At 40.0% G+C, this 13,567-nt stretch overlaps 1 protein-coding gene across 1 annotated transcript in view; it reads left to right on the plus strand.

The window, feature by feature from the left end:
* Positions 1–13,567, plus strand: part of LOC113515296 (translational regulator orb2) — a 97,557-nt gene that overhangs the window by 30,708 nt on the left and 53,282 nt on the right. Inside the window, exon 2 of the mRNA XM_052892422.1 lies at positions 9,960–10,044. Within this exon, the coding sequence (XP_052748382.1) occupies positions 9,960–10,044 (85 nt within the window). The remainder of the gene's footprint in view (positions 1–9,959; positions 10,045–13,567) is intronic.

Genomic DNA, 13,567 nt, shown 5'->3' on the forward strand with positions numbered 1-13,567 from the left:
CATTCGCGAGGCCGTACTTCAGAGCTAGCTCTTGATGGAGTATTTTGGCTACCTGGTTGTGCCTGTGCAAGTACTCTGTGTTGGCAAGAGCTGAACAACCCGAAAGCACATGTCTGAGTGACTCTCCAGGATGGCGACATGCTCGACAGATGTCCTCAGTGCCATCCTTCAGAATGTGCTTTCGGTAATTGTTCGTCTTAACCACCTGATCCTGTATTGCACAGACAAAACCCTCGGTCTCTCCGAAGAGATCACCGAACTGTAGCCAGTGCACGGAGGTCTTCGTGTTTACGTACGGCCCGTGAAGGGCTTTGAAGAACCTTCCGTGCAACTCCTTCTCTTTCCATACGGCCTCCCGCTGAGAGGTACCCAAAACTTCGGGTTTTCGCCAGTCCTCTTTAGCCAGAGAAAGAGGGGTGAATCCTTTGTCACATTCTATGACTTCTCTATGCAAACCCTCGTCTCTTTTCTCCAGAAAATATGTCCTGAGGCTGTCAATCTCGCGGTTGTGCATGGTCTTAACGCTTAACAAGCCTCGACCACCAGCTTTCCGCGGGATATACAGCCTCATGACTGACGATTTCGGGTGATGCATTCTATGGAGGGTCATAGTTGTGCGGACTTTCCGATCCAGGGCTTCGAGTTCGGTTTGAGACCATCTGAGCACGCCAAAAGTGTAAAGGAGTACGGGTATGACCCAGCCGTCATAAGCTCGGATTTTATTGGCGCCCGACAAAGAACTTTTCAGTACTCTTGTAAGGCGCGCAAAAAATTCCTCGCGGACTGACTGTTTCATATCCGTCTCCTTCACACCGATGTTTTGTGACATGCCCAGATACCGGTATGTTTCAGCCTCGGAGAGGGTTTTAATATTAGAGGGATCTGTGGCGATCCCTTCAGTTTGAGTGACCCGTCCCCTCTGCACATGGAGGACCGCGCACTTGTCTATTCCGAGCGCCATCCTAATAGAGCTGCTATAATCGTTTACGATATTTAGCAGCTCCGTCAGGCGTTCGACGCTCGGAGCTAGCAGTTTCAAGTCATCCATGTACAGAAGGTGAGACACTCGTGTACCTCCTCTCCGATACTGAAATCCAGTCCCCGAATTCTCCAGTAAAGTACTGAGTGGATTCAGGGACAGGCAAAACCAAAGTGGACTCAAACAATCGCCCTGGAATATTCCTCTCTTTATCTCTATCCGGTCAGCGGTATCCGTCAATCGCTCGCCCTGGATAGACAGGATCGTCGTCCACTGCCTCATGCATTCCTCCAAGAACACTCGAACTGTACCGTCGATCTTGTACAGCTCGAGTATCCTCCGGAGCCATGAATGGGGCACGGAATCGAACGCCTTTTTATAATCTATCCAGGCGGCGGAGAAATTCCGACGGTTCCGCTTGACCACGTGCCCAGCGACAGCATCAATGAGGAGCAGCTCCTTCGATCCGCGGCTACCGCCCCTGCATCCGTTCTGAGCGCTAGATAGGATCTTATTCTCGTACACATGACGAGAGATCTTAGCGCTCAGAACGCTTATTATTATTATTATTATTTTTAAATTTTACTAAAATTCTCATCTCCCCTCTTCAGGAGAGGAGATGGCAACTAACCCCCGGCAGAAGCACAGTCGGCCGGGGTTCAGGGCCCCAGGGAGAGAAACCGGCGTACAATGCGGGCAGAATCTAAGAGCACCGCTTTCTGCATCTTTCCCGGGAGTGAGCCGCCTCGGAATCCCAACCGTCTGAGATGTTGTTCCAGACTGGTTGGGATAAGACCGTTCACCGACATAACGATTGGGATGATTTCGGTAGATGTCACCCCCCACATTTCGGTCACCTCGTGAGCCAGGTCGAGATATTTTCTCTTCTTCTCGGTTTCGGCTTTCACGAGGTTCTCGTCATGCGGTATGGTGACATCCACCAAAAACACCCTCGAAAGTGCCCGGTCCATCACCACGATATCAGGTTTGTTCGCAAGAACAGTCCTGTCCGTGATGATGGATCGGTCCCAGTAGAGCCTGACGCTGTCGCTTTCGAGGACCGGCTGTGGCTCGTACTTATAGTACGGCAACCTCTCATTCGCGAGGCCGTACTTCAGAGCTAGCTCTTGATGGAGTATTTTGGCTACCTGGTTGTGCCTGTGCAAGTACTCTGTGTTGGCAAGAGCTGAACAACCCGAAAGCACATGTCTGAGTGACTCTCCGGGATGGCGACATGCTCGACAGATGTCCTCAGTGCCATCCTTCAGAATGTGCTTTCGGTAATTGTTCGTCTTAACCACCTGATCCTGTATTGCACAGACAAAACCCTCGGTCTCTCCGAAGAGATCACCGAACTGTAGCCAGTGCACGGAGGTCTTCGTGTTTACGTACGGCCCGTGAAGGGCTTTGAAGAACCTTCCGTGCAACTCCTTCTCTTTCCATACGGCCTCCCGCTGAGAGGTACCCAAAACTTCGGGTTTTCGCCAGTCCTCTTTAGCCAGAGAAAGGGGTGAATCCTTTGTCACATTCTATGACCTCTCTATGCAAACCCTCGTCTCTTTTCTCCAGAAAATATGTCCTGAGGCTGTCAATCTCGCGGTTGTGCATGGTCTTAACGCTTAACAAGCCTCGACCACCAGCTTTCCGCGGGATATACAGCCTCATGACTGACGATTTCGGGTGATGCATTCTATGGAGGGTCATAGTTGTGCGGACTTTCCGATCCAGGGCTTCGAGTTCGGTTTGAGACCATCTGAGCACGCCAAAAGTGTAAAGGAGTACGGGTATGACCCAGCCGTTATAAGCTCGGATTTTATTGGCGCCCGACAAAGAACTTTTCAGTACTCTTGTAAGGCGCGCAAAAAATTCCTCGCGGACTGACTGTTTCATATCCGTCTCCTTCACACCGATGTTTTGTGACATGCCCAGATACCGGTATGTTTCAGCCTCGGAGAGGGTTTTAATATTAGAGGGATCTGTGGCGATCCCGTCAGTTTGAGTGACCCGTCCCCTCTGCACATGGAGGACCGCGCACTTGTCTATTCCGAGCGCCATCCTAATAGAGCTGCTATAATCGTTTACGATATTTAGCAGCTCCGTCAGGCGTTCGACGCTCGGAGCTAGCAGTTTCAAGTCATCCATGTACAGAAGGTGAGACACTCGTGTACCTCCTCTCCGATACTGAAATCCAGTCCCCGAATTCTCCAGTAAAGTACTGAGTGGATTCAGGGACAGGCAAAACCAAAGTGGACTCAAACAATCGCCCTGGAATATTCCCCTCTTTATCTCTATCCGGTCAGCGGTATCCGTCAATCGCTCGCCCTGGATAGTCAGGATCGTCGTCCACTGCCCCATGCATGCCTCCAAGAACACTCGAACTGTACCGTCGATCTTGTACAGCTCGAGTATCCTCCGGAGCCATGAATGGGGCACGGAATCGAACGCCTTTTTATAATCTATCCAGGCGGCGGAGAAATTCCGACGGTTCCGCTTGACCACGTGGCCAGCGACAGCATCAATGAGGAGCAGCTCCTTCGATCCGCGGCTACCGCCCCTGCATCCGTTCTGAGCGCCAGATAGGATCTTATTCTCGTACACATGACGAGAGATCTTAGCGCTCAGAACGGATGTTAACGTCTTATATATTGTCGTAAGACAAGTGATGGGGCGATATTTAGATGGATCCGCGGTATCGTCCGTCTTAGGAGCTAAATGAGTGATCCCGGTTGTTTATTATTATTATTATTATTATTATTATTATTATTATTATTTTTATTATTATTATTATTATTATTATTATTGGCATTGTTTTCATTGTTATAAATTATTGTTAAACAACAACCTAATTTTAATTTTATATTCTTACATGCCGATATGGCAGAATGTGGTATAATGGATTTGTAAAAAATATTTTCATTTGATGCATGTACCCATATTCGTGCAATAAATGATTTGAATTCGAACCCTTTCTTTTCAAAGTCGGTTGATTATACAAACTATTTAAACTCGTGCCTAAAGGTGGAACTTCAAAATTGAGCCTTATTACAAATGTTTACATATTAATATCTAATTAATATTACATGTTCCCATACGCCGTTACATTTATTAATGCACAACCTAGCCATCATATCCCGTGTAATTTAAATGCATAAATAGGTAAATACATTTTCACCCGACTCAATAATAAGCATTTTTTAATAGTATCGCCATCGACAGGGAGTTCACCCTCATATCCTACAGCCTAAATGATCGCGTACAGTGCGGTTTCAGAGATGTCTTCTCCTAGAAACACTCAGGTTATGGAATAAACTCCCTGCCGAGGTTTTCTCAAGAGACTACAGCATGGGGTTCATCAAAAGGGGAGTAAAGAGGTTTCATAAATTGTATTTTTTTTTTTTTAATTTCGCGATCACAAAAAAGTCTTACGACTAAAGGTTTTTTTATGCAACTTTTTAGCAAACAAGCTTTTACGTTATGTCGGTTGGCAAATATAAATTGCATGTAAGTACTATGTTCACGCTACGACCCTCGGGTAACGTGCAGTTTTAATAATTAATCTTGACAGTAAGGGTGTTAAGTACACACTAAAATTAAATTGCTCGGGTTCCCAAGCGTCGCCTGTAGATTTTAACAGCGCCATGAACGTCACAGGATACACTGTGACGACCATGGTAGGTATTTAACATGCGTTGCTATTCCTAAGGACTAGGGCAGTTAGATAAACTATTTATTTGCATCAAGAGATACATAAAAATTGTGGAAATAATAACAAAAAAAAAATCAATCGTCCAAATCCAATCGTCCAAAGCGGCCACGTTGCCAATAACAAATGTAGTTTTTTTGTTATTGATAATTAAGTGCTTTATATTATTTCCAAATTCGTGTATAATATAGTATATATCATATATGTGTAAGTATATTTGTTATTTATATATATTTATTCGTTTATATATGTAATTTTAGTATGTATGTATATCAATAATTACTAGTACCGCATTCGAGTATTCTGACACTTCCCTATGGTTGACTGGGAGAGAATGTTTTTAGCATTAAGTCCGCCATGTACACATATATATACTAATGAATAAATAAATAAATAAATACACAATTTTTTAAACATATCATCATCATCGTCATGTCAGCTTTTAACTGTCCACTGCTGAACATACGCCTCCCCATTGGGGGGGTTTCACCCATAGGAATTGCGGATATGCTTTGATGATGTTATCAGAGGGACGCTGTTGTCCATCACTCTACGTTTAAGTTCCCTTAGTCGACCTAATTTCTTTCTCACCTACTATGTCTCACTGGTGCCCAGCCAGTGTATACCGATAGCTCAGACGGTTTTTTTTTTATTGGATGAAAATAGAATGGTAACCCCGCCTGCGCTAACGGGATACGCTGGCGGAGCACCAATGAAGGGTGATAGATGAGAATGAAATCAGGCCAGTTAGCCCTCATGATGAATTCATCAGGAATTAATCATGATAGTTTCCAGGGGGAACCGCGAGGAGGTCGACCTGGTTGGGTATATTGCTAGCAATGGGATTTTCAGTCTCCATTACTAACAATCCCTTTCCCCCAACTCAGATAGGGTTACTATTTCATCTACATCCCATAAAAAACGTCTTTCAGTGCGCCAAGTCGAATGCAAGCATTGCAACTGGGAGGAAAAGGGATAGTTAGTAATGGGGATTACCAACCCTATTACTAGCAATATACTCAATCAGGTCGACCTCCTCGCGGCTCTCCCTGGAAACCATCGTGATTGATTCATTGGTAAATTTATCATGATGGGCTAACTGGCCTGCTTTATCATCACCTATCACCTCTCACTGGTGCCCCGCCAGCGTAACCGTTAGCGCAGGCGGGGTTACCATACCATTTTCACCTATCAAAAAGCCTATTACCACTCATTGATATCCCATCAGTGAATCAATAACGCAGGCGGGGTTACCATACCATTATTATCCATTAAAAAAATGCTGTTAGCGGACCAAATCGAATGCCTCAACTAGTGTAAAAACTCAGCTGACACCAACAGTACTGTTGACTTCCAGGAGACCATTGCTACATACCCATAATTTCATGGCCGCACCAACATAACAATCTCAATGTTATTTTGAATTTTATTACAATGGCGGAAAACAGTTTTCCCCTTGGCACGGCTCGGCTAGTTTAGCGCATTGGCGCAGTGACGTCACACTGCGTAAAGGAAAATAGGTCAGTAGGTCCGTTGTGTATATACCTTGCCCAGTTTTGGAAGATCCCTTAAATACAGGGTGGATTCGAGATATTCAGCGTCGTATGAACATCTAAATTGAACATTGACACCATAGAAACATGTTGTTTTCGGATATCTACCTTACTTTAACTAAGTACCAGAGGGAGACTTTGTACAAAGTCTATTGCTTAGGTACCTCTGTCCTATTCGTGTTTCTACCGTGAAGCAGTTGTGTCTGCATGGCTGTGTTTCGGTTTGAAGGGTGGGATATGGCGTGAATTTACAGGGTACAGAGGAATAACACCTGAGTACTCAGGAATGGCAACGCATGGGGGGTATCATGGGCGAAACAGTATACTCTGTTATGTTCACGGTACTGCTCATGTCTATAGGCGACGGTTACCACTTTCCATCAAATGGACCGTCAGCTTGTTTGCCATTCTAAGTTGCATAAAAAAAAAAGTATAATCATCATCAAAGTATAATATCATCCATTAAAAAAAATCCTTTTCCCCCCAAAGGGGGAAAAGGATTTTTTTTAATGGATGATAATGGTATAGTAACCTTGCCTGCGCTATCGATACCGATAGTATACCTATGCTGGCGGAGCGCCAGTGACGGATGATAGGTGATGATGAAGCAGGTCAGTTAGCCCACCGTGGTGAATTCAAAAAGAATTAATCACTATAGTTTCCAGAGGGAACTGCGCGGAGGTCGACCTGATAGGGTACATTGCTAGATTTACATTAATTGAATTTGTATTGTATGATCTTTATTGTACATAATTTACATTGAACACTTTAAGAGGCTTTAATATACAATGGGGGACTTATCCCATAGAGGGATCTCTTACAGTCAACCTTTGAGAAGCTGAAAGAAAACTATACAATGTTCGAGGGTAAAAAAACCTAGATTAACTTAACAATAATGACATTGATGCTCCTTTCCACTTTGGAAGTTGCTGGAAGAAAACTCTATCAGAGTTAAGCTCGCCTTTGTACATTTGGTTTCCTCTGTCATATTCTTCTAACTGGTGTGTACAATAAAGAATCAAATAAATAAATAATTTGTTTATACCATTGTAATGGTAAACAAACATACAGCTCACCTGATGGTAAACGATTTCCACAGCCAATGAACGCCTGCAATAGTAGGGGCATTACGCGCGCGTTGCCGACCCTGAGGAAGCCTCTTTACACATATTTTTTTTTAAATACATAACTAAAATTAAACATATATTACAATAATAAGTAATAGAAAAATCAGGTTGACCTCCACGCGGTTCCCCCTGGAAACCTTCGTAATTAATTCTTAGTTAAAATGGGCCAACTGACCTGCTTTCATCCTCACCTATCCCCCCTTCTCTTTCATTCTATTAATAATTAAAAATTGTGTTCCACAAAGATTTATTTCCATTTAAAAACTAAACTACTTATATTACCAAACTGTTTATAACTACTCCTCTCCATCCAAAGGTTGCCTGCAATAAAACTGGAGGGAACAATAAAGAGTATCTATCTATCTATCTATATATATATATATATATATATATATATATATATATATATATATATATATATATATATATATATATATATATATATATATATATATATATATATATATATTGAGCGGTGCAGCTTGACCGCACGGTGAGCGTGGACTGTAGGGGTGCTGGTTCAGGCTGGAGAGAAACGATAAAATTCCTTTCTTGAATCTCCCGGTTCCGTACTGAAGAGTCTCCTATTTCCTTATCGGTTGGGGAGTGCAGTGCAGTGCATGCCGCTCGACGGTAGGCGGCCTATCTTTATACCCGCCCGGTCGCACGATAACATGTACCAACTCACATTAGTGAGTCTGTGCAAGCGGGACGGGGCGAGTGTGAGAGGGACGCGTAACTCTTCAGAGCGGCACCATTTGGCGTCTATTTATTTATCATAATTATCTTATTACTATTATTTTTACAATCTTTTTCTTATTTCTACTTGTGGTTAATAATGACTCGACACAATAAAATGTTTTATTCAACTTACAACTATAAATACATCAGAGAAAACCTATATAAAATTAACAATTTAAACGATTAAAAAACTAATGACTTATGCTAACAAATAACTATAAAGTATCGCTATAACTATACATTTTTATATAAGAGATTATAATGTCGCGAACATATATATATATTTGATTTACATTATTTTTTCTTAAATCTATGCACCGCCAGTTACTCTACCTGTTTAGCGTAACGGTTGACTGGTAGAGAATGCCATCAGGCATTAAGTCCGCTCTGTAGACATGTTCTAGAGTGTGCAAAATTATAAATAAATAAATACATATGTTTAAAGTTCAAAAACAGAAATTACAAAAAATATTAACAGGAGATCTGTCTCGACAGGCAATGTTTACCAGTCTCATTGGACCGTCAACTCCACAGAGCCCAATGATGACCTGTATCTCTTCTTACAATGGGCATTTAGCTTCATTTTTCACAGAATTTCATATTTTCTTGATTCATTATGTGACAAAGGGACAAAATAAATATCTTCCTGCATTGATTTCTTTTAAACGACTCGCTAAAGATTGTTTTTTTTTTTTTCTTTTTATTAATTCCCAGGGACTTTCATCTAAGTAAAACTCGTATTGTTAAGAGGAATTGTTTTTGTTTGCAATGGGATAAACACAAAAAGTGCTTGACATATTTTAAAAACTCATTCACCTATAAAAAGCTACATTATCCGAGAATAATATGTTGTTTTTTAATGGATGTTAATGGAATGGTAACCCCGCTTGCGCTAACGGTATACACTGGCGGGACACCAGTGAGGGATGATAGGTGAAAATGAAAAGGCAGGTCAATTAGCCCACCGTGATGAATACACACGGAATTTAGCATGATAGTTTCCAGGGGGGAGCACGTGGAGGTGGACCTGATAGGGTATATTGCTAACAATGGTTCCCCCCATTAGTTTAACCCTTGTTATTACATATTGTCCGTGTGGATCCGGCATGAGCTAATCCTTCCTTTCCTGTGTGTATCGGGAGAGGCGACATAAGAAACTTAATGGTAGATAGGCAACAGTGTTCTTCCTAATAGCCTAACTACGGTTACCAGGGGGGAAAGGGATTGTTAGTAATGGAGACTGAGAATCTCATTGCTAGCAATATGCCCAACCAGGTCGACCTCCTCGCGGTTCCCCCTGGAAACTATCATGGTTATTTCCTGATGAATTCATCATGATGGGCTAACTGGCCTGTTTTCATTCACATCGATCACCCTTCACTGGTGCTCCGCCAGCGTATCCCGTTAGCGCAGGCGGGGTTACCATACCATTTTCACCCATAAAAAAAAAAAAAAAAAAACTACGGTTACCAACCCACCGATGATGAATGGAAAGTGAAGATGAAGGAGCTCAGTTGGAACATCGTGATCTTAATAAAAGCAATAGAAACTATAAACGTGTTTTTTTAGAAATGTTGTTTGTTTGTTTGTCTGTCGGTTCGTCAGTATATTTTTTCCATAATCACGCAAGAACTATTATACCAAATTGGATGCGATTTTCACAATTGTATTTGTAAAGGTCTAACTTTATTTCTGGTGTATGTTTTATTTCAATATACAAGAAAGAAAATCATCTACAAATGATCTTTCTCATTGGTTTTCCTGCTTCTAAAATCCATACGTACGAAGTAGCGGGCAAAAAGTTAATCACCTAATAAAAAAAACCTTATTCACGTTGGTTTATCATTTTGTTACAGGAGAGGAGCGGTTTGGACAACATGCGTTCACTGGAACATTATTTGACAGACATCATGAGGGCCGACACGTCAGATCATCTAAAAGGTACATTGTGTCAATACATATAGTATCCTGTATATTTGGATCAATACATACAATATCCTGTATATTTGAATTAATACATACAGTATCCTATATACTAAGTTAGGATATAACCTGCCCGTGTAATTTTAATTTAAATCTATTCAGTAGGTTTTACGTAAAAAAACATTTTTCATCCATTCTTCATACAGTATCCTGTATAGTTGAATTAATACATACAGTATCCCATGTACTAAGTTAGGATATAACCTGCCCGTGTAATTTTAATTCAAATCTATTCAGTAGGTTTTACGTAAAAACGTAAACTTTTTCATCCATTCTTCATACAGTATCCTGTATATTTGAATCAATACATACAGTATCCTATATACTAAGTTAGGATATAACCTGTCCGTGTAATTTTAATTCAAATCTATTCAGTAGGTTTTACGTAAGAAATGAACAAACATCCATTCCATTCTTTCATCATTACAAACGTCATCGTATGTATTACTCGTATCTACTAGCTATATTCCGCGGCATGAATCGATACATACACTATCCTGTGTACTAGATTAAAACATAACCTATCCGTGTAACAAATTTATTTCAAATCACTTAAATAGTTTTTTATGTAAAAAAGTAGTAAACATTTATCCATATAAATTATTATAAATATTCATATTTATAATATGAGTATTAGAATAGGATAAAAAAAAGAAAGTGCCAAATTATTAAAAATTACTTACAGTTTAGTCCCACAGAAAAATTAATCAAAATCGATTGAATAGTTTAGTTTTTTTTTAATTAAAACAATCGGTTAACACAAAAAAAATCGGCTTCAACATAATTGAAGTCGATTTTTTTGTGAAGCACTCTGTTTAACTATTAAACAGTGATATAGTAAGCAGGACGTTTACTAAACATTAGCATACTACTTGTATGTATGCATATATGTATGTATGTATATTGAGCAATAATGACGGTACGCTAATCCGTCCGACTTCCTTTTTAGCGCCGAATGAGGGAGGGTCATCAAAAAAATGTTGTATTTACTTGCTTACTCTTTATAGAACCACTTGAAACATAATACAGAACAATATTTATATATATACATGTACATACATATATATATATATATATATATATGTATGTACATATATATAAATATATATGTATTGATTTCATTTACAATTATTTATCTTAAATCTATGCACCGCCAGTTACTCTCTCTGTTTAGCGTAACGGTTGACTGGTAGAGAATGTCATCAGGCATTAAGTCCGCCCTGTAGACATATTTTAATGTGTGCAAAAGTATAAATAAATAAATAAATGTAATAAAATAAATTTTTATGTAACTTCTTAACCCTTCTTTACAACTTTGATTTTTTTATTGGTGAAATAAATCAAGGTGATATAATTCACGTTCAAAATTAAAGGAAAAATGGTTAAAGAAATAAATTTGACAGCTATGTTTTTTTTTAGCAATGGTCATTAAAAAGGTATCCAGACACGATCAACTTAAAGTGTACTTGCTCTTTTATATAAATTTTAAGCATTCAGTGTTATGATGGAAATTGAAATGCAAAGAAGCGTTAAAAATAAAACTTACTTTATATCTATTTTTTCAAACGGCTTTAAAAAAACTACAAGATTCTCAATTCGGTTGTAATTTATTTTAGGTTTGTTACTTTATAACTCCTTAATTAATAAACCGATTTGGAAAACTCTTTTGTCATTTGTAAGCATATACTTACAGATTGATGCCGTAGAAATTTTATCAAAATCGTTTCAGTTGTCAGCTACTAGATTACTGGCCAGCTACTAGCTATTAGATTTTTAAAAATTGTTCAAAATTGATTTAAAAATGGGCGACCGCGTACGGGTAAACGCAGTGGATGATCTCCTATTGGAGTGAAGCCCTGAAATGCATTGCAGGAAATTAGTGGATGCAGGTAGCTCAGGACCGTTCTTTATGGCAATCAATGGGGGAGATTTATGTCCAGCAGCGGACGGATAATGGCCGAAATGAATGAATGATTGATAAAAACCTAAGTTTTTAAATCAAAATTATTAGATTTATCACAATTAAAGTTAGGTTTTTTTTTGTGTGGAACCAAATTTATTGATTCCTATTTTTGATCCCCAGTATTGGTAGTCTGTGGTAGATTTATGTTAAGTACAGTAAAACTCATATATATTACTATTTTATATCAGACATTAATTGTCCACTGCTGAATATAGGCCTCTCTCTGTTAGAGGGGGAGAGGGGGGGGGGAGGGTTAGTCAGTAGTTGCCGCGCTTGGCAGGCCGGTTGGCAACCGTTGGCAACCCGTCCCTCGACTATTAAGTTCCCTTAGTCGTCTCTTACGACCCCCATGGTAAGAATGGATGAAACCCATGAAAAGGGTGGCCCATTCTATACCAGGCGACACAGTGGTAATTATATTGTCATGGAATATCAGCGATTGTGTATCTGTTTTGTTGTCTCTGTTTGCATAGGTGTCGTCACAAGAACGAATTGCAGACTTAGAGTTTGACTAGATGTGACATATATACAAAAAATATTAAATATATTTATGTATGCGTAGAGATGTTGCATCTCTGTGCATCTTCTACCGAATTTATCATGGGGAGTGCTCTGAGGAATTCTTCGAAAACCTGCTGCTGATTTTCACCATCGTACAACCCGCCACAAACTAAAGTGTCATTCCAACCATCTGGACAAGTGGCGGTCTTCCACCGTGCGTTTTTCAAGGCACTTTCTTCCGCGCACAACCATACTTTGGAATCAATTTCCAGCAGCAGTATTGCCGAATCGATACGACATCATAACCTTCAAGAAAAGAGCATATTCCTTTTTAAAAGGCCGGCTGCACACCTGCAATGCCGTTGGTGTTGTGGGTGATCATGGGCGGCGGTAGTCACTTACCATCAGCTCATTTGCCCCCTGTGTTGTAATATATATACACAGTACAGTATTTAGAATAAAATATTGTTATTGGCACTGTACGGGCCTTTTTTGTAAAACTATGATGTGTATTATGCTAATATTTATAATTGATCGTTTGTTGCCATTAATCAATGAATGTTTGTTACCTCATAACTCCGTTAGTTGTAAACCGATTTGGAAAATCCTTTTTTTTTACTTGCAAGGATATACTTACAGGTTGGTTGTTGGAAGGATACGATATTTTATCAAACATTATCGAGACGTTTAGTTTTTAGATTAACCAGATCAAATTAAGAGGAAGAGGAAGACCGAGGAATAACTACATGGGACAGATAAAGGAAACACTAGGTGTCATGTTGTATAGGGAGGTCAAGGATATGGCCTGGGATAGAGCTGGCTGGAGGAAGATGCATGAATTAGTTGCACCGACAAGAGGAAACCCTTAAATGAAAAGAAGAAAGATCAAATTAACTAGTTTTTTTTTTTACAACTGAAGTACATTTTTTTTGTGGGTCACATTCTTTTTTTTTCTATTCGAGCCTGTCTCGTCCAGTGCGCCTGTATATCTGTGTACAACAATGTCATTTACGCAAC

Source organism: Galleria mellonella, unplaced genomic scaffold (assembly GCF_026898425.1).
Source record: "Galleria mellonella isolate WM207_F2 unplaced genomic scaffold, CSIRO_AGI_GalMel_v1 utg158, whole genome shotgun sequence".
NCBI classification, from domain to species: domain Eukaryota; kingdom Metazoa; phylum Arthropoda; class Insecta; order Lepidoptera; family Pyralidae; genus Galleria; species Galleria mellonella.